The sequence below is a fragment of the Antechinus flavipes genome, chromosome 1, assembly GCF_016432865.1.
Source record: "Antechinus flavipes isolate AdamAnt ecotype Samford, QLD, Australia chromosome 1, AdamAnt_v2, whole genome shotgun sequence".
Taxonomy (NCBI): domain Eukaryota; kingdom Metazoa; phylum Chordata; class Mammalia; order Dasyuromorphia; family Dasyuridae; genus Antechinus; species Antechinus flavipes.
The window spans coordinates 287,249,264-287,269,280 of NC_067398.1; the positions used below are offsets into that span (position 1 = coordinate 287,249,264).

Below are 20,017 nucleotides of genomic sequence, written 5' to 3' on the forward strand. Positions count from 1 at the left end.
CTAGAAACTTTGGATTTTGATTATAACATTCTTGGAAGGTTTCATTTTACAATTTCACTGAGGGAGGTGATCAATGGATTTTATTTCCTTTTTACTTAACCCTTTAGTTCTAAGAGGTCTGGGCAGTTTTCATTCATGATTTCTTAGAATGTAAAATTTAGGCTTTCAATTTGTTTTGGTCATGGTTTTCACAGAGCTTTGCTGATTACTAAATCATCCCTTCTTGAAATATTTTCGAGGCCAGTTGATTTGATGACAATATTTTACATTTTCTTGTATTTTTTTTTTCATTTTGTTCTAGTAAATTTTTTGTTTTCTTAGATGAAGTAATTTATTTCTATTTAGTTTAATCTAATTTTCAGAAATTCTGTCACATGGGTAAGATTTTGCATCTCATTTATAAAACTATTTACTTTTTAAAAAATTCTTTCCTCTACAATTCTGACCAATTTATTATCCTTTCATTTCTTTTATTCCTAGAATCCCATCCATCTTTTATCCTGTAGGGTTTTTTTTTTTTGTTTTTGTTTTTGTTTTTGTTTTTTTTGGGGGGGGGTTTGGTGAGGCAATCAGAATTAAGTGACTTGCCCAATATCACTCAACTAGTGTGTCAAGTTTCTGAGGTTGTATTTGAACTCAGATCCTTCTGACTCTATGAAATGCACCATCTAGCTGCCCCTAAACTGTTGGTTTAGAAACAAAATATTCCCTTGCACAGCATAAACTGGATTTTACTCTTTATAAGCTTTGTACCCTGAGAATACTAAAAAACAAACAAACCAAAATAACAAATAATTGTTTCTTTTGGTTTTTGCTTTATTAGCAAACAGTGAATAAAAATCCTTACATGGAATCCAGGAGAAATGAAATTAATAAAGACATTAAGAAATACAATATAGGTAAGCTAAAAAACAGAACAGCATGAATATGGAAGGAAATAATGAATAGTCTTAAACAAGACAGAAAAAGCTAAAATCTAGTTTACTTATTTCAACTGAGATATATTGGTAAACAAAAAATAAGTCTAAAAAAATCTGAAAAAAATTAATAATCACATCCTCAGATCTCAAATTAGAAGATTATAAAGATCAGTTTTTAAAGAAGATTCAAAAGAAAAAAATATTTTGCATGTATTATAGTTACCATAAAAAGAATATGATTGGTTCGGCCTATGATCTATAACAGCATTTATTAACATGATAATTTTGACAATTAGTTTGTCAGAATTTTAAAATTTCATTGTATAAAGTCAGATAAGGTAAATTCTGCACGGGGAAAAGTGAAACAAGAGTCTAGGAAACTTAGGTTAAATGGAGTGTCCAATAGTTGTTTCAATGATGATAATAAGATGCTAGTTTCCTGTATTTGTAAAATATTTTAGGAGTCTAAAGAACAAGAAAAGTCAATACTTATTTGTTCCACTTAGAGGAATGGATATTTATTTGTCTGGAAAATATTGTGAAATCACACTTGCTACATGACTAAAGAAAGCCCCATTCTATTTCCAATAGTATTTTCCTTTGCTAAGGAATTAAAAATGACTAAATATATTCTTTTTTTAAAATAACTTTTTATTGACAGAACCCATGCCAGGCTAATTTTTACAACATTATCCCTTGCACTTACTTCTGTTCTGATTTTTCCCCTCCCTCCCTCCACCCTCTCCCCCAGATGGCAAGCAATCTTATACATGTTAAATATGTCACAGTATAGATACAATATATAGTGGAGAACCAAACAGTTCTATTGTTGCAGAGGGAGAATTGGATTCAGATGGTAGAAATAACTCAGGAAGAAAAACAAAAATGCAAACAATTTACATTCATTTCCCAGTATTCTTTCTTTGGATGCAGCTGCTTCTGTCTATCATTGATCCATTGAAACTGAGTTAGATCTTCTCTTTGTCACAGAAATCCACTTCCATCAGAATACATCCTCATACAGTATCGTTGTTGAAGTATATAATGATCTCCTGGTTCTGCTCATTTCACTTAGCATCAGTTCATGTTAAATCTCTCCCAAGCTCTCTATATTCATACTGCTATCATTTCTTACAGAAAAATAATATTCATAACAATCATATAGCACAATTTACTCAACCATTCTCCAATTGATGGGTATCCATTCATTTTCCAGTTTCTAGTCACTACAAACAGGGCTGACACAAACATTTTGGCACATACAGGTCTCTTTCCCTTCTTTAGTATTTCTTTGGGGTATAAGCCCAGAAGTAACAGTGCTGGATCAAAGGGTATGCACAGTTTGGTAACTTTTGGGGCATAATTCCAGATTGCTCTCCAGAATGGTTTGATTCATTCACAACTCTACCAACAATGCATCAATGTCCCAGTTTTCCCGCATCCTCTCCAACATTCATCATTTTTTTTTCCTGTCATCTTAGCCAATCTGACAGGTATGTAGTGCTATCTCAGAGTTGTCTTAATTTGCATTTCTCTGATCAATAGTGATTTGGAACACTCTTTCATATGAGTGGAAATAGATTCAATTCCATCATCTAAAAATTGTCTGTTCATATCCTTTGACCATTTATCAATTGGAGAATGGCTTGATTTCTTATAAATTAGAATCAATTCTCCATATATTTTGGAAATGAGGCCTTTATCAGAACCTTTAACTGTGAAGATGTTTCCCAGTTTGTTCCTTCCCTTCTAATTTTGTTTGCATTAGTTTTGTTTGTACAAAGGCTTTTTAATTTGATGTAATTAAAATTTTCTGTTTTGTGATCAATAATGGTCTCTAGTTCATCTTTGGTCACAAATTTCTTCCTCCTCCACAAGTCTGAGAGATAAACTATCCTATGTTCCTCTGATTTATTTATAATCTCATTCTTTATGCCTAAATCATGGATCCATTTTGATCTTATCTTGGTATATGGTGTTAAGTGTAGGTCCATGCCTAATTTCTGCCATACTAATTTCCAGTTATCCCAGCAGTTTTTGTCAAATAATGAATTCTTATCCCAAAAGTTAGGATCTTTGGGTTTGTCAAATACTAGATTGCTATAGTTGACTATTTTGTCTTGTGAACCTAACTTAATCCACTGATCAACTAATCTATTTCTTAGCCAATACCAAATGGTTTTGGTGACTGCTGCTTTATAATATAGTTTTAGATCAGATACAGCTAGGCCACATTCATTTGATTTTTTTTTTCATTAGTTCCCTTGAGATTCTCTATCTTTTGTTCTTCCATATTAATTTTGTTGTTATTTTTTCTAGATCATTAAAATATTTTCTTGGAAGTTTGATTGGTATAGTACTAAATAAATAGATTAGTTTAGGGAGTATGGTCATCTTTATTATATTCGCTCAGCCTATCCAAGAGCACTTAATATTTTTCCAATTATTTAAGTCTAACTTTATTTGTGTGGAAAGTTTTTTGTAATTTTGCTCATATAATTCCTGACTTTCCTTTGGTAGATAGATTCCCAAATATTTTATACTGTCAACTAAATATAATATATAAATATAAATATAATAAATATTTTACACTGTTAGTTTGAATGGAATTTTTCTTTGTATCTCTTGCTGGTGCATTTTGTTGGTGATGTATAAAAATGCTGAGGATTTATGGGCATTTATTTTGTATCCTGCAACATTGCTAAAGTTATGAATTATTTATAATAGCTTTTTAGTAGACTCTCCGGGGTTCTCCAAGTATACCATCATATCATCTGCAAAGAGTGATAGTTAGTTTCCTCATTGCCTACTCTAATTCCTTTAATCTCTTTCTCGACTCTTATTGCCAAGGCTAACGTTTCTAACACAATACTGAATAATAATGGTGATAGTGGGCAACCTTGTTTCATGACAGATCTTACTGGGAAAGGTTCCAGTTTTTCCCCACTGCTATTTTAAGGAAAAGTCCATTTATTCCTATATTCTCAAGTGTTTTTATTAAGAATGGATGTTGGATTTTATCAAATGCTTTTTCTGAGTCTATTGAGATGATCATATGGTTTTTGTTAGTTTGGTTATTGATATAGTCGATTATGCTAATAGTTTTCCTAATATTAAATTAGCCCTGCATTCCTGGTATAAATCCTATTTGGTTATAGTGTATTATCCTGGGGATGATTTTCTGTAATCTTTTTGCTAATATTCTATTTAAGATTTTAGCATCAATGATCATTAGGGAGATTGGTCTATAATTTTCTTTCTCTGTTTTCAACCTACCTGGTTTAGGTATCAGTATCATGTCTGTGTTGTAAAAGGAGTTTGGTAGGACTCCTTCAATCCCTAGTTTTTCAAATAGTTTATATAGCACTGGAGTTAATTGTTCTTTAAATGTTTGGTAGAATTCACATGTAAATCCATCTGGTCCTGTGGATTTTTTCTTAGGGAGGTGGTTAATAGCTTGTTCTATTTCTTTTTCTAAAAATGGGACTGTTTAGGATATTTACTTCTTCCTCTGTGAATCTAGGCAAGCTATATTTTTAAACGTATTCTTCCACTTCATTTAAGTTGTTGAATTTATTGGCATAAAGTTGGGCAAAGTAACTCCTAACTATTGCTCTAATTTCCTTTTCGTTAATGGCGAGTTCTCCCTTTTCATTTTTAAGACTAACAATTTGATTTTCCCCTTTCAACTCTTTTAAATCAGATTTATTAAGGGTTTGCCTATTTTGTTGGTTTTTTTCATAAACCAACTCTTAGTTTTATTAATTAATTCAATATATATTTTTTTACTTTCAATTTTATTGATCTCTCCTTTTATTTTTAGAATTTCAAGTTTGACTGGGGTTATTAAATTTGTTCCTTTTCTAGCATTTTTAGTTGCAAGCACAATTCTTTAACCTTCTCTTTCTCTATTTTATGCAAATAGGCCTCTAGGGATATGAAATTTCCTCCTATTCCCCTTTGGCTGCATCCCACACATTTTGGTATGACATCTCATTATTGTCATTTTCTTGAGTGAAGTTATTAATTATGTCTATGATTTGCTGTTTTGCCCAATCATTCTTTAGTATGAGATTATTTAGTTTTCAATTATTTTTTGATCGATTTTCCTTTGCCTTTGTTGAATGTAATTTTCATTGCATCGTGGTCTGAGAAGGATGCATTTACTATTTCTGCTTTACTGCATTTGAGTTTGAGGTCTTTATATCCTAATATATGGTCAATTTTTGTATAGGCTCCATGAACTACTGAGATCTATGATATCTAACTCTTCTAGTACTTTATTTACCTCTTTGACTTCTTTATTATTTATTTATTTTGTGGTTTGATTTATCTAATTCTGAGAGTGCAAGGTTGAGATCTCCCACTATTATAGTTTTGCTGTCTATTTCTTCTTGCAGCTCTCTTAATTTCTCTTTTAAGAATTTAGATGCTACACCACTTGGTGCATATATGTTTAATATTGATATTGCTTCATTGTCTATGCTATCCTTTAGCAAGATATAGTGCCCTTCCTTATCTCTTTTAATTAGACAACTTTTGCTTTTGCTTGATCTGAGATCAGGATGTCTACAACTGCTTTTTTGACTTTACCTGAAGCATAGTAGATTCTGCTCCAACCTTTTATCTTTACCCTGCTTCAGGTGTGTTTCCTGTAAACAACATATTGTAGGATTCTGGCTTTTAATCCATTCTGCTAACTGCTTCCTCTTTATGGGGGAGTTTACCCCGTTCACATTTATGGTTAAAATTACCAATTCTGTATTACTTGCCATCTTCTTAACCCCTGTTTATGCTTTTCTCCCTTCTTTCCCCCTTAACCCCTCTTCAGTATTAAACTTGCTTCTCACAGCCCTCCCTTTTTAATATTCCTCCCCCCACTTTAGAGTTCCTCCCCCTATCTTACTCCTTTTTCTCACAGTTTCTGTATTCCCTTCCGCTTAGCTTATTCCCTCCCTTTTCACTTTTCCCTTCCCACTTTTCAATGAGGTGGGAGAAGTTTCACCATAAATTGAATATGTCTAAAATTTTTCTCTTAAAGCCAATTTTGATGGCAGTAAGATACCCCTATATTCACCCCCCTCCATTTTTTCTCTCAGATATAATAGGTTTCCTTTGCCTCTTCATGAAATGTAGTACCCCCACTTTACTCTTTTTCTGGTACAATGTCCTTTCCACTTCTAGTTTCTAGAACAAGGTATACATGTATTCTTTATACATCTTTACAGCAGAGATATAGCTCCCAAGATTTCTTTTTACCTTTTTAGGTTTCTCTTGAGTTCTATATTTGTAGGTCAAACTTTTTGTTAAGTTCTGGTTTTTTCATCAAAAATAGATGAAATTCACTTATTTCATTGAATGTCCATCTTCTTCCCTGGGAAAAGATGCTTATTTTGGCTGGTAAGTTATTTTTGGTTGCATACCGAGTTCCTTAGCCTTTCGGAATATCATATTCCAGGCCCTTCGATCTTTTAAGGTGGATGCTGCTAGATCTTGGGTAATCCTTATTGTGGCTCCTCTATATTTGAATTGGGTTTTTCTAGCTGCTTGTAGTATTTTTTCCTTCATCTGAGAGTTCTGGCATTTGGCCACTATATTTCTTGGTGTTTTGATTTTAGGATCCCTTTCAGTAGGTGATAGATGAATTCTTTCAATGTCTATTTTGCCCTCTGTTTCTATGACTTCTGGGCAGTTCTATTTGATAATTTCTTGGAAAATAGTGTCCAGGCTCTTTTTTTCATCATATTTTTCTGGAGTCCAATAATTCTCAGATTGTCTCTCATAAGATCTATTTTCCAGGTCTGTTGTTTTCCCAAGAAGGTATTTCACATTTTTTTCCATTGTTTGATTTTTTTGGTTTTGCTTGACTGATTCTTGTTGTCTCCTTGAATCATTCAATTCCATTTGTTCGATTCTGATTTTCAATGAAGTATTTTCTTCACTCACTTTTAAAATATCTTTTTCTAATTGTCCAATTGAGTTTTTAAGTGAGTTGTTTTGTTCTATGGAATTTTTTTTCCATTTTGACAATTTTATTTTTTAGAGAGCTATTTTCTGTTTCCACTTCACTAATTCTATTTTTCAACAATTTGATTTCTTTATCCACTCTGTCTTTAAATGTGTGGGATGACTTCTCCAGACTCTCTTGCCAAGCCTCCCTCTCCTTTTCCCATTTTTTTCTAGCTCCCTTGTGAGAACCTTTTTAATTTCTTCTATGAGATTCATCTGTGCTGAGGACCAGATGATCTCCTCCTTTGGGGATCCACTTGGAGATAGTCTGTTTTTAGTCTCCTCAGGGTTTAGAGTCTGCTCTCTATCCATATAGAAGCTGTCAATGGTTAAGGTCCATTTCAATTTTTTGCTCATTTTGTCAGAGAAGAATCGAAGACAAATTAGCAAAGAAAAAAAGAAAAAAAAAACCAAAAGGAATCTGCTTTCTTTTTTGGGCTGGGTGGTGTTACCGAGCTTCCTCTACAGACTGCAGGGAGCAGCAGCGAGGCCCCAACAGGACAGCGATGGCTGTGCTGCACCTGTGCTGAGACTCTGAGAGCGTTATGAGACACTGTGGGGGAGGGATGGCCAGGTCTGAGAGACTCCAGCTGTTCAGGGTTGTATTCTTCACCCCCTGTGTTTTTAGTTTCTCTGCTTGCCGACTAAATATACTCTTAAGAGATGAGGAATAGACCACAATTCTCAGAATAATTACTGAATGAAACAACAATTGAGACATACAAAAGAAAAGCAAACAACTTTTTTTTCATATTTAAAGAAATGGGTCTATTCTTTATGGGATTTCCTCCCCCTTTCTTTGTATCATTACCACTTAGCACAATGTTTGGCACATATCTGGTATTTAATAAATTTCAGTTCTCTTGACTTTCATTTTGCTCTGTGGTCCAATGAGTATTGGACTTAGAAATAAAAACAGTATTCTGCTTCTCATCTTATCTGTTGAGATACTATACCTTTTATAATGTTAAAATGAAGCTGATGCTTACAATATCTTTCCTAGGGACTCATATCTAACAAGAGAAACTTCTAACCATAAGTCATGTAATACTTTAAAACAAAACCCAGTGGAGATGATAAGCTTAAGCCAATGATTTTCCAGCATAGTTAGAGAGTGATAATTCAGCAATTTCTTCCCTCAGTGAATGGACAATTTTACTCCAAAACTGTATTTTCTTAGGATCCTAAGGTTAAACAAGAGGTAATCCATCCTGCTCCAGGATGTAGTGTAAACATTATGTTTCGGGCTGTAGAACTTTGTAAGACATTTAAAGGAGTTAGCACCTTGTCTCCTTCAGAGATAAACAGTGGGAAGTTTGCTATTGGAGGGCTTGCAACAGCAACAATGACAGTGGCAGATTCAGACTAGTCAAGAGGAAAAGAGTTACTTATGCAGAGAGAACCCAATAGAAAGATAAAGAGCCCAGTTGGCATTGATCAGGCTGTACTCAATGGGAATGAAAGGTTAATTAGCTAATGAGATATTGAAAAGCATGAACACTTTTCAATTGCTTGTGATCTATGATTCTTTATTGCTTAGCATTCCCCTTCCAGTATAGGAATAAAATTACTTATTCCATATTTAATTCATGTTTATACTATGGATACCTTTTTTACTTTCTCTTCCCTAAAGCCCTCTCTTCTCCACCCCAGCTTCTTTATGGGAAGGATGCCTAAGAATAGAACTAAAAGTAGAACTGTTCTACAGAAATCTGAGGTGAGCACAGAAATGGAACAATGGGGCTCCTAAGTCTGCGACTGAGAAGACATACAAAGCAATGAACTCGGAGCAAACCATATGGGCAGGCAAAGGGAAGGACTGACAAAAATTTCTACTGTAATCTCAGCCTGATGGGTCTAGATAGCCTAACCACCATGTTATACGTTAATACTTATTAATTGTGAATTGATAGGATGAAACACATGACAAACAGGTGATATTCACTATTAACAAAAGTTTCTGGCTCTCGGTCAGATGTTTGTATATTTATGCAAACCAAACTTCAATATACTGTCCCAAAGAGTATAAATATTATGATGGTGTAGGAGGGAGTAGAATCTTGGGTATAGAGAAAATGTTAGCTGGATTCTGCTGACATGGCTTGAGAGAAATTGTAGACAGAGTAGATTAAGATAAGTTATTTTCTGAGAGAATGAGAGAGCTAGCTGCCAATAATAGTTCAAAGAAATAATTTCTGAGAGAAATTAGTTTTAACTTTTATGCAATGGAGAAAATATGCTGTGAAAGTATAGTAAAGAATTCATGAGTGACTGACATTTTCTGAGAGAAATGAATAGTAGTGTGTTTAGAGTTAAGAATTCATCTACTACTGGTGATAGTTTGAGTTAACTCTTTGATTCTTTTTACTGTAATAGTCTCGGGAAATATTTAAATGTAATCTTTGATTTGTTTTACTGTTAAAAATTAAAAGTGTATATGTTTCAGCTAGTAGACTAGGGAGAGAAAGAAAAGAAAGAAAGAAGAGAGGCACAGACAGGCAGAGAGGAAGAGAGAAGGCAAAGGCTTATGAGAAAAATGTTATATGGGAGCTTAGAGTTAATTAATTAGAGAGACTACATTATTATTTTTGACAAAAATGGGACATATTCAATGATTTCTTTAGAACCCAGGCTGAGGATTAATAAAATGAGTCATAATAAGATAATAATAATGTTATTATTAATAAGATAATGAGCAGGCTGACTCAGAATAAAGGGATTAGTGCAGTTGCCAATTATTGGAATAGACTTTCAGATGGGTTAAATTTTGATAAGACTTAACATCCCGTTTCCTGTAAACAGAATGAATAATTAGGATATAACTCTAGAGCTGATATAGATGAACATCAAAAACATATTATTGAATTAATCGTATTTATAATTAATTAACTTCAATCAATTAAGAAATAATGACCTTAGTGGAATATCTATCAAGCATATCATGGGATTTTTTGCAAATTAACACAACTAGCAAGTTCATTATATAAGGTGCTAAATGTGCATGTGCTCTCTGAAGTCTGACAAAGCCAAAAAATAGCTGAAATCATCTGTGGTCTCTGGAAAATATATTTTAAAATTTTGCTGGCCCTTTTTGTAGTAGAAAGAAACTAGAAACTAGAATACCCATCAGTTGGGGGAATGGCTGTATGAATGTTATGGAGTATGTTGTTCTATAAGAAATGATAAGCAGGATGATTTCATAAAGGCCTAGAGAGACTTACATGAACTGATGCTAAGTGACATGAGAGAATGTTATACACAGGAACAAGATTATATAATGATCAACTGACAGACGTGGCTCTTTTCTTTTTCTTTCTTTTTTTTTTTTTTAAATAATTTTTTATTGATAGAACGCATGCCAGGGTAATTTTTTATAGCATTATCCCTTGCATTCATTTCTGTTCCGATTTTTCCCCTCCCTTCCTCCACCCCTTCCCCTCAGATGGCAAGAGTCCTTTACATGTTGAATGGGTTGCAGTATATCCTAGATACAATATATGTGTGCAGAACCAAACAGTTTTCTTGTTGCATAGGGAGAATTGAATTCAGAAGGTATAAATAACCCGGGAGGAAAAACAAAAATGCAAGCAGTTTATATTCATTTCCAGTGTTCTTTCTCTGGGTGTAGCTGCTTCTGTCCATCTTTGATCAATTAAGGCTCTCTTTATCAAAGAGGTCCACTTCCATCAGAATACATCCTCAAACAGTATCATTGTTGAGGTATATAATGATCTCCTGGTTCTGCTCATTTCACTCAGCATCAGTTCATGTAAGTCTCGCCAGTCCTCTCTGTATTCATCCTGCTGGTCGTTCCTTACAGAACAATAATATTCCATAACGTTCATATACCACAATTTACTCAACCATTCTCCAATTGATGGGCATCCTTTCATTTTCCAGCTTCTAGCCATTACAAACAGGGCTGCCACAAACATTTTGGCACATACAGGTCCCTTTCCTTTCTTTAGTATCTCTTTGGGGTATAAGTCCAGTAGAAACACTGCTGGATCAAAGGGTATGCACAGCTTGATAACTTTTTGAGCATAGTTCCAGATTGCTCTCCAGAATGGCTGGATGTGTTCACAATTCCACCAACAATGTATCAGTGTCCCTGTTTTCCCACATCCCCTCAAACATTCCCCATTATCTTTCCCTGTCATTCTAGCCAATCTGACAGGTGTGTAGTGGTATCTCAGAGTTGTCTTAATTTGCATTTCTCTGATTAATAATGATTTGGAGCATATTTTCATATGTCTATAAATAGTTTCAATTTCTTCAGACGTGGCTCTTTTCAACAATGAAATGATTCAGGCCAATTCCAATAGACACAATTGTGATGGAGAGAGCCAACCGCATTCAGAAAGAGACTGTGGGAACTGAAGGTGGATAATAACATAGTATTTTCACCTTTTTGGTTATTTTTTCCTTGCTTTTTGTTCTCTCATTTTTTTTTCCTTTTTGATCTGATTTTTCTTATGTAGCATGATAAATGTAGAAATATGTTTAGAAGAATTTCACATGTTTAACATATATGGGATTACTTGCTGTCTAAAGGCAGAGAATGGGGAGGGGGAGTAGAAAGAGGGGAGAAAAATTTGGAATACAAGGCTTTGCAAGGGTGAATACTGAAAATAATCTCTGCATATATTTTGAAAATAAAAAGCTATTCTTTAAAAAAACATACCTTAATAGACATACTTTAACTGTTTTATACTTATGTGAATTTTTTTTAAATGTCCTGTAAGAGTATATAGTAGTACTATATTACTTTTTGAAGTTATACTGTGGAAATTACTCTAAGCCTATACATCTTAAGATGGCTTTCTCTTACTGTTTCTCCCTTACCTCCATCTTCTCCTAACAACAACAAAAAGTGAACTTCATTCTCCTGGAAGTAATTACAATGAGTTTTTTAATAAGAAGAAGGGAAAGAAAATGTACAAAGTAAAGTGACCCAAAATTATTCATCACAGAAAATCCGGTTTTTGATCCTATTCACTAAAATATTTTTCAAATTTATTTGTAAAGTGAGAGGGTTGAATTAGAACAGGGCTTCTTAAACTTTTTCCACTCAGTACTCCTTTTTTATTTTAATGTGACTCCAGATATATAGGTATGTAAAATAAGTATATAAATCAAACATTTACTGATAATAAATCATAAAGAAATTTATTTTAAAACAATTCTTTGGTATACTTATAATTTTACCATTTATTAAAGATGAAAGCAAATTTGCATATAAATGAGATTGATGTACTTGTTTATTTTTTAATAAAGAATTAAATCTTGGCAGATTATTTGAGACTGCAGGATAGAAAGCATTCAGAAACTTTTTACTATTAGCAAATTTTTCATAATCACCCCATTTGTTTTGTGGTGCAATCTACAGTTCAAAAAGCTTTGGACTAGGAAATCTCATAAATATGCTCCTAGCTTTAATTTTATGATCCAATGAACTTTTGCTGGAATGCCAACTCTATTTATTCCACTTATTAGTTGAATCCGGTACTTCTATGACAGCACCTTGGGAACTTTGGCTTGAAGGAGACAAAGAAACATACATGTATCACTAACTAGAAAAAAGTAAAGTAAAATATTGGTGACAAATTAACTATTATTTTTTTCCCAAGGATTTTTATACTAGATTAATTTATTCATTAGATTAGATTAGGGCTAAAATTCAAAAGACTCATGTACATTATAGAATGTTGCCTTAAGTGAGTCATCCACTACCCAAACTTCAGTTTTTCATATTTAAAATGAGAAGGGTTTGATCATATGATCTCTAAGATCCTTGGGATCTCTGAAATGTTAAGCCTTATCAGGGGACAGAGCCAATATAGTGGAAAGCAAATACAGCTCTTTGTAACCTCCTCCAGCCTTCTCTCAAATCAATAGCAGATTAAGCCTCTAAACTGCTTTTGAAGTTAAAGAATCCACAAATATTTGGAGTACAACACATTTCTAGAAGAAGATACCTTGAAAGAACTTCAGAACAGCTCTGTTTCAAACAGGAAAGAAACAGGAGACCGGGGCAAGAAACTGGAGCTGAGAATCAGAGCATTGTAGCTTCTACACACCTGGAAATTTTCTGTGAACTTCTTAGGCCACTCTGTCCTGGTTGCAAGCAGGTGGTTTGGCAGATTTGTCTTTTGAAAAAGACAAATTGTAAACCCTGAACCCCAGAAGAACACTGGACCTAGCCGCCATTACCCAGCACTGGAAATCAATCAGCAGAATAGTCCCAAAGCAAATTAAAGCAGCTTTCACTCCTTTGCACTGAACAGATCTCAAGCCTTTAAAAAATGAATAAAAAACAAAAAAGAACTCTCACTATAAGACAGCTTTTATGCAGAGAGAGAAAAGACTTCAAATCCTGAGGTTCCTAAAGGGAAAGCAACTCCATAAGAAGTGCCAAAGAGACACATGAGCTGATCCCCATTTCATGAGGCTTTCTTCAAAGATTGCATAAAGGATCTTAAAAGAGAGTTAGGAAAAAAATGGGGAAATGAAATGAGATCATTGCAAGAAGGAATAGAAAGGATAGAATACCAGCCCTGAAGTCAGGAGGACCCGAGTTCAAATCTGGCCTTGGATACTTAACATTTCCTAGCTGTGTGACTCTGGGCAAATCACTTAACTCCAATTACCTTAGCAAAAAAAAATAAATAAATAAATAAAATAAGAAGAAGGAATGGAAAAAATGAGGAAAGAATGCAATGAACAAAAAAATTTTATTGGCCAATTGCAAAAGGAGCTAAAAAAGGTAACTGAAGAAAATAATACACTAAAAATTAGAATTGAACAAATGGAAGTGAATGACTCAATAAGATTTCAAGAATCAAACAAAAACAAAAAAAATTTTAAATAGAAGAAATATGAAATATCTCCTAGGAAAAACAACTGACTTGGAAAATAGATCTAGGAAAGACAATCTAAGGATTATTGGGCTTCCTAAAAGCCAGGATGAAAAAAAAGAAACTAGACATTATCATACAGGAAATCATAAGAGAAAACTGCCCTGATATTTTAGAATCAGAATGTAAAAGAGCCATTGAAAGAAGCCACCAATCACCTCCTGAAAGGGACCCCAAAATTAAATCCTCAGGGAATAGCATGCCTAAATTTCAGAACTGGCGTACCAAGGAAAAGATAATGTAAACAGAAAGAAATAATTTAAATACCAAGGAGCCACAATTAGGATTACCCAGGACCTAGCAGCTTCCATCTTAAAGGATCGAAGGGCCTGGAATATGATATTCTTAAAGGCAAAGGAATGTGGATTATAGCCCAGAATAAGCTATCCAGTTAAAATGAGCATTATCTTTCAGGGAAGAAGATGGACTTTCAATGATATAGGTGAATTTCATTTATTTCTATTGAAAAGACCAGAACTGAACAAAAAATTTGATCTCCAAATACAGAACTCAAGAGAAGCATAAAATGGTAAGAAGGAAAGAACTCTTGAAAACTACATTTCTCTTATGGGTATAATTTAAAGATGCAGGTATAATTTGAAAATGTGGGTATAATTTAATTTTATTATGATAACATGAAAAAGAAACTAGAGGTGGAAAAGGGATAACACTGGAAGAAAAGGAAAAAAGAGGTAAAATAAGAAAATTACATCTCAGAAAGAGACAAAGAAAACCCATTATAATTGTGGGAAAGAAGGGAGGGGGAAGAGCATTGTGTGAATCTTATTCTCATCAGATATGGCTCTAAGAGAATATCAGACATGTTTGGTATCATAAAGAAACTTGTCTCATAGGGAAGCAGGAGGGAAAGGGGGAAAGAAAGGGAAAGATTAATAGAAGGAAAAACAGAAGAAAAGTGTAAAAAAAGGGGAGGAGCTCTAAAGGGGAAGGATTATTCAAGGGAGGTGGTCATCAAAAGCAATGGGAAGAGAGAAGGGGGATAGAAAAGTGAAAAGAATAACTTAGAGTAAATAAGATAGCAGGAAATACAGAATTAGTTATTCTAACTGTGAATGTGAATGGGATGAATTCCTCCATAAACCAGAAGCAGATAGCAGATTGGATTAAAAGCCAGAATTCTATATGTTACTTACAAGAAACACATTTAAAGCACAGTGATATATATAGAGTGAAGATAAAGGGTTGGAGCAAAATATATTATGCTTCAGATGAGGGGGAAAAAAAAGCAGGATAGCAATACTGATCACAGAACAAGTAAAAGCAAAGATAAATCTAATTAAAAGAGATAAGGAAGGAAACATAGCATTGGGCATTTAGGATAAAAGCCATATCATAGCTGTTTAGTAGCCTCTATTTGTCACACCAATAATTCATTCATACCAGCGACACATATTCCCTTTGTCAGTAAGTGGACAATCATAGAAGGGGGACCAATGCTCAAATGATTTGTTAAGCTCAACAATCTTTCCCAGACATTAGAAGGACATAAATATAAAAAAAAGCACTGACAAACATAGGCTTTACTCCACAGAAGGGTCTGTATGACCTAAAAAATGGCTTAATTCTTGAAAGTAGCAGTTCAATGAGACAGAGGCTCTTATGGATCAAATAATGTTGAAGTTTGCTTCAAATTTGTTCAGAAGTATACCTAAAAAAGTATATCAACTATGTATTTTATATGAAGGTCATAAAGATATAAAAGAAATCAGCTCTACTTTACAGAGTTGTGAAAACCTAGTTAGCACCCTGGATACCTTAGAATCAGCCGGAGTCAGAATAAGCAAAAGTCCTTGGTCTCTATTCTTGGTCTTTAGGGGTAGAAGTAAAGGGAATGGACACAGGATCTCCTCAACCTTCCTTTTCCACCTCCACCACTGGCTTGTCCTACTCCACCCCCTAATACTTCCCACAATTCTTTGTATACCCCAAAAGATTGAATCAGCACAGAATAGTGGGAAGGGCCATTTTCCAAGCATATGCTAATAGAGTATTGTCCAATCAATAGTTAGCCTTAAGTGCTCAGGTGTCTGACCTCAGGGCATGAACTCAAGAGTTTCAGACCTTTATACAGAGTTCCTCACCTTTATACAGAGTTCCTCGCACAAAATGCTCATCTACTTGGCTTTCCATTCCTGGAATGCTCTCCTTTTAGAATTCTTTCCTTCCTTGGCTCTTTTCAACAATGTGGTAGGCAATTCCAATAGACTTGTTAAAGAAAGTGTCATTAGCATCCAGAGAGAAAACTATAGAGACTGAAAGTGTATCAAAGCATAGTATTTTCACCTTTTTGTTGTTGTTGTTTGCTTATTTTTTCCTCTCTCATGGCTTTTCCCCTCTTAATCAGATTTTTCTTGCACAATATGATAAATATGGAAATATGTTTAGAAGAATTATTCATGTTTAAACCTATATCTGATTATTTGATGTCTTGGGGAGGGAGGAGGAAGGAAAAGAAAGGAGAAAAAAATTTAACACAATGCTTTGCAAAGGTGAATGTTAAAAACTATCTTTGCAGGTATTTTGAAAAATAAAACACTATTGGGGGAAAAAAGATCCGAGGACCTCACTAAACTATCCAATCGGTAGTAGCAACGGGCGGTGTATACAAAGAGCAGAGACTTAATCAACGCAAGCTTATGACCCGCACTTACTGGGAATTCCTCTTTCATGGGGAATAATTGCAATCCCCATCCCCATCACAAATGGGGTTCAACGGGTTACCCGCACCTGCCGGCGTAGGGTAGGCACACGCTGAGCCAGTCAGTATAGCAGGCGTGCAGCCCCGGACATCTAAGGGCATCACAGACCTGTTATTGCTCAATCTCGGGTGGCTGAATGCCACTTGTCCCTCTAAGAAGTTACCATCAAGAATGAAACAATTCTGTTTTGAGTTTGTGATTACATATATATTAAAACTTAAACATCACAAAGATGATATCCACTTAGAAGTGTTATAATAAAAAATGTTAAATCATTAAAAAAAAAAAATCCCTTATTTCAAGATTAAGCTTAGATGTCTTATTTTTTCTCCTCTTCCTTTCTCTGTCTTCCCCCAAATTACTCTTATTCTCATTGCTTTAAGCCTTTCTTTCTAAAGTTACTTTCTATTTCCTGTATATTCATGTTGTGATCTAGAAGGGTGGTGTTTGTTTTTGCTTTTCTTTGTTTTTTCAGTGCTTAATAAGTATTGCTGATTGATTGCTGGTTGAAAAGAAATAGCAATCACAACAGCTCTTTGAGCAAATAGTTCACAAATGTTGTTGTGGTTTGTCCTTTCATTCTCGAAGACAGCCATGAAATCAGGGAGGTGATTCCATGATGTACACATGAATTGGATGGGAATGAGGAAGGGTTGTGTACCTGCTACACTTTCCCCTTCAGAGCTATCTTGGTTCAGTGGCAAGATATAGATCAGGAAGATTGAGCATGACCCTCTGATTAAGCTAGGTAAGAAAGAAAAGAGGCAAAGAATGGCCTTGTGACCTAATCAAGAAAAAAAAAGGGGGGGTGGGTATCAATCTGGGAAGGAAAGACATTCAGGATTTCTGCCAAAACAGTAACAATTGCCATTTACAAAAAAGAACACAGACTAAGTGGGCTTGGCTTAGTCAGAATGATTTGGGTGGGGAGAGGGAAGAGAGGGAAGAAGGGAAGAAATAAAGAAAGAAAGGAGGGGGCAGAAGGAAGGAAGGGGAGGGGAGGGAAGAAGGAAAAAAAGGGGGAAAGGAAAAGAGGAAGGGAGGGGGGAAAGGAAAAGAGGAGGAGGGTGGAAGGAGAAAGGGAGGAAAGGAAAGAAGGAAAGAGGGAGGAAGGGAGGAGAAGAAGAGTGGAAGGAAGGAAGAAAGAAGAGAGGGAAAAGGAGAAAGGAGGTAAGAGGAGAGGAGTAGAAAGGGAAGAAGCAAGCTCTGTTGCTTGGTGCTTATGTAAGTAAATTCCTACTCACAGAAATGGTTGTTTGTCCTTCATTATGGAAGCAAACTGGTAAATTATTCTAATTAATGCAGTACATAGAGCACTGACCTTAGACTCAGGAATTCTGAATTCAAAAGTCTGAATTCAACTTTCCCAGAATTGAGTTTAACTTATTCTGAGAATAAGGGGGGGAAAAAACTAAAACCTAATATTAAAGAGGAGAGCAACTGTATCTGATGGTTAGTGATTTTTCCCTGTGATATTTCTCACATCCGATAAAACTATTGAAATATTTAAATATGTTTATGTATAGTTTGTTAATCTAATAATAAGTCATACTGCCAGTAACAGTAATATATTTTGTCTAAGCCTATGACACAGAGAATAAAGAGCAATTTGGTCCTATACCCAAAGAGCTAAAAAAGTATAATATTGCTAGGTCTGTGCAAAAGATTGTTTAAAATGAAAAATAGCAGCTCTTCTTAAATTGATGGGATTCCATCAACTGGAGAACACCTGAAAAAGTTGTGATATATAATTGTGATGCAATAGTTTTGTGATATAAGAAATAAAGAGAATACTTTCAGAAAAACTGGAAAAATTTACAGGAACTAATACAAAATGAAGTGTGCCAAAGCAGGAGAACATTGTTCTAGTAACAGCAATATTGTATGATGAACAACTATGAATGACTTAGCTACTTTCAGCAATACAATGATCTAAGATAATTCTGAAGGACTTATGATGAAAAATATCCACCTTCAAAGAAAGAACTATTGGTATCTGAATGCAGATTGAAATAAATACTATTTTTCACTTAATTTTTTCCTTGGGGTCTGTTTTCTTTCATAACATGACTAATATGAAAATATGTTTTGCATACCTATATCAAATTGCCTGATGTCTTAGGGAGGAAGGAGGTTAGGAGAGAGAGAATTTGAAACCCAAACTTTTTTAAAAAGAATGTTAAAAATTGTTCATATGTATAATTGTAAGCAATAAAATATCAGAATACAAAAAAAAAGTTAAGATAATTTAATTGAATAATTAAGAATTATTGATATGCTCAGCTACTAAAGAAAAATATTAATTTAAAAATTTTCTGTATTCTTTACTCAAGTACAATGAAAATTCATAAGAAAATTAACATGGCACACAATTTAGAAACAAATGTGATGTTCACTAATGTTGATATTAATAGAGAAATCACATTTTTCAGAGTTGTTCTTTAGAAGGTGATGAGAATTAAGGGACTACTAGAGGGCTGACTGTGTCTTCTAAAACTTTTTTGTTTGTAGTGATTCGGTTTTCTCTCAATTGAACTCCTACTGGTTATGTTTTAGAAAACAAAGATTTTAGGTTGGCATTTTACTACAAGACACTAAGAAAAGGAGAATGAGTTTAGAATAGCCAGGAGATTCAGAGCTCATTTCAAAGCACATTTACTGAGAGAAGTCCTACTTTTGTTTTGTTCTCTTTTACTTCAAACCAGAGCTAACTCAGAACAAGACAAAGGATATGCCTTTCAAGGAGAAATCATAACTTTAAAAATCACTCTTTCTGCAAATCAATTTGATATATTTTTCTACTCTTGTTTCTACACTTCAGTTTTACTATTATCAAAACATTCCATGACAGAAGATGAAAATGTACCTGGATTCCTATTCATTAGGTTAAATCACTTTACTAAAGAAAAAAAATCTTATTTCAACTTCTTCTGCATATTTTCAAAATATTACTTTATAAATAATGGTTTGGGAAAGCTAAGATTTTTAATGATAATTAAAGTTCAAGATAGAATCTTTCTGAACTATTTCCTTTTAGAAACATACTTTCAAGAGAAAATAAAAAAGCTACGTATGCTACCATGCTTCTTACCCTTCTTCGGAGTCTGTCTCTTTCTTCCCGGATAGCATTCATGGTGGCTTTGGTCCTGTTGAGTTCTTCCTCTTTGCTACACAGCATGGCAGTCAGGCTTTCATTTTCCTCTCTTAGGCCAGCCAGCTCTTTTTCACATCGAGATCTCTCTTCAGCCAAATTGGGATAGAGATCTCGACCTAATACTCCTTCAATCTCTTCAACTGTCTACAAAAACCAGAAAGAAGGAAAAGATATTAACTTTAGAGATTAAGGAGAGAGAAAAAATGCATCAAAAATAAATGAGTCCACCTGAGATTGGCACAATGATTTCTTTTAAAATGGTATTTAAGATTAATTATATTCTTTTAAATCTTAAAA

The 20,017-nt window shown here is 34.2% G+C and overlaps 1 protein-coding gene across 2 annotated transcripts in view; it reads right to left on the bottom strand.

Annotated features, from left to right (window-relative positions):
• Positions 1-20,017, bottom strand: part of MCC (MCC regulator of WNT signaling pathway) — a 225,492-nt gene that overhangs the window by 68,291 nt on the left and 137,184 nt on the right. For both annotated transcript variants that reach the window (XM_051962155.1, XM_051962163.1), the window contains exon 6: positions 19,658-19,864. In XM_051962155.1, coding sequence (XP_051818115.1) covers positions 19,658-19,864 — 207 coding nt within the window. The remainder of the gene's footprint in view (positions 1-19,657; positions 19,865-20,017) is intronic.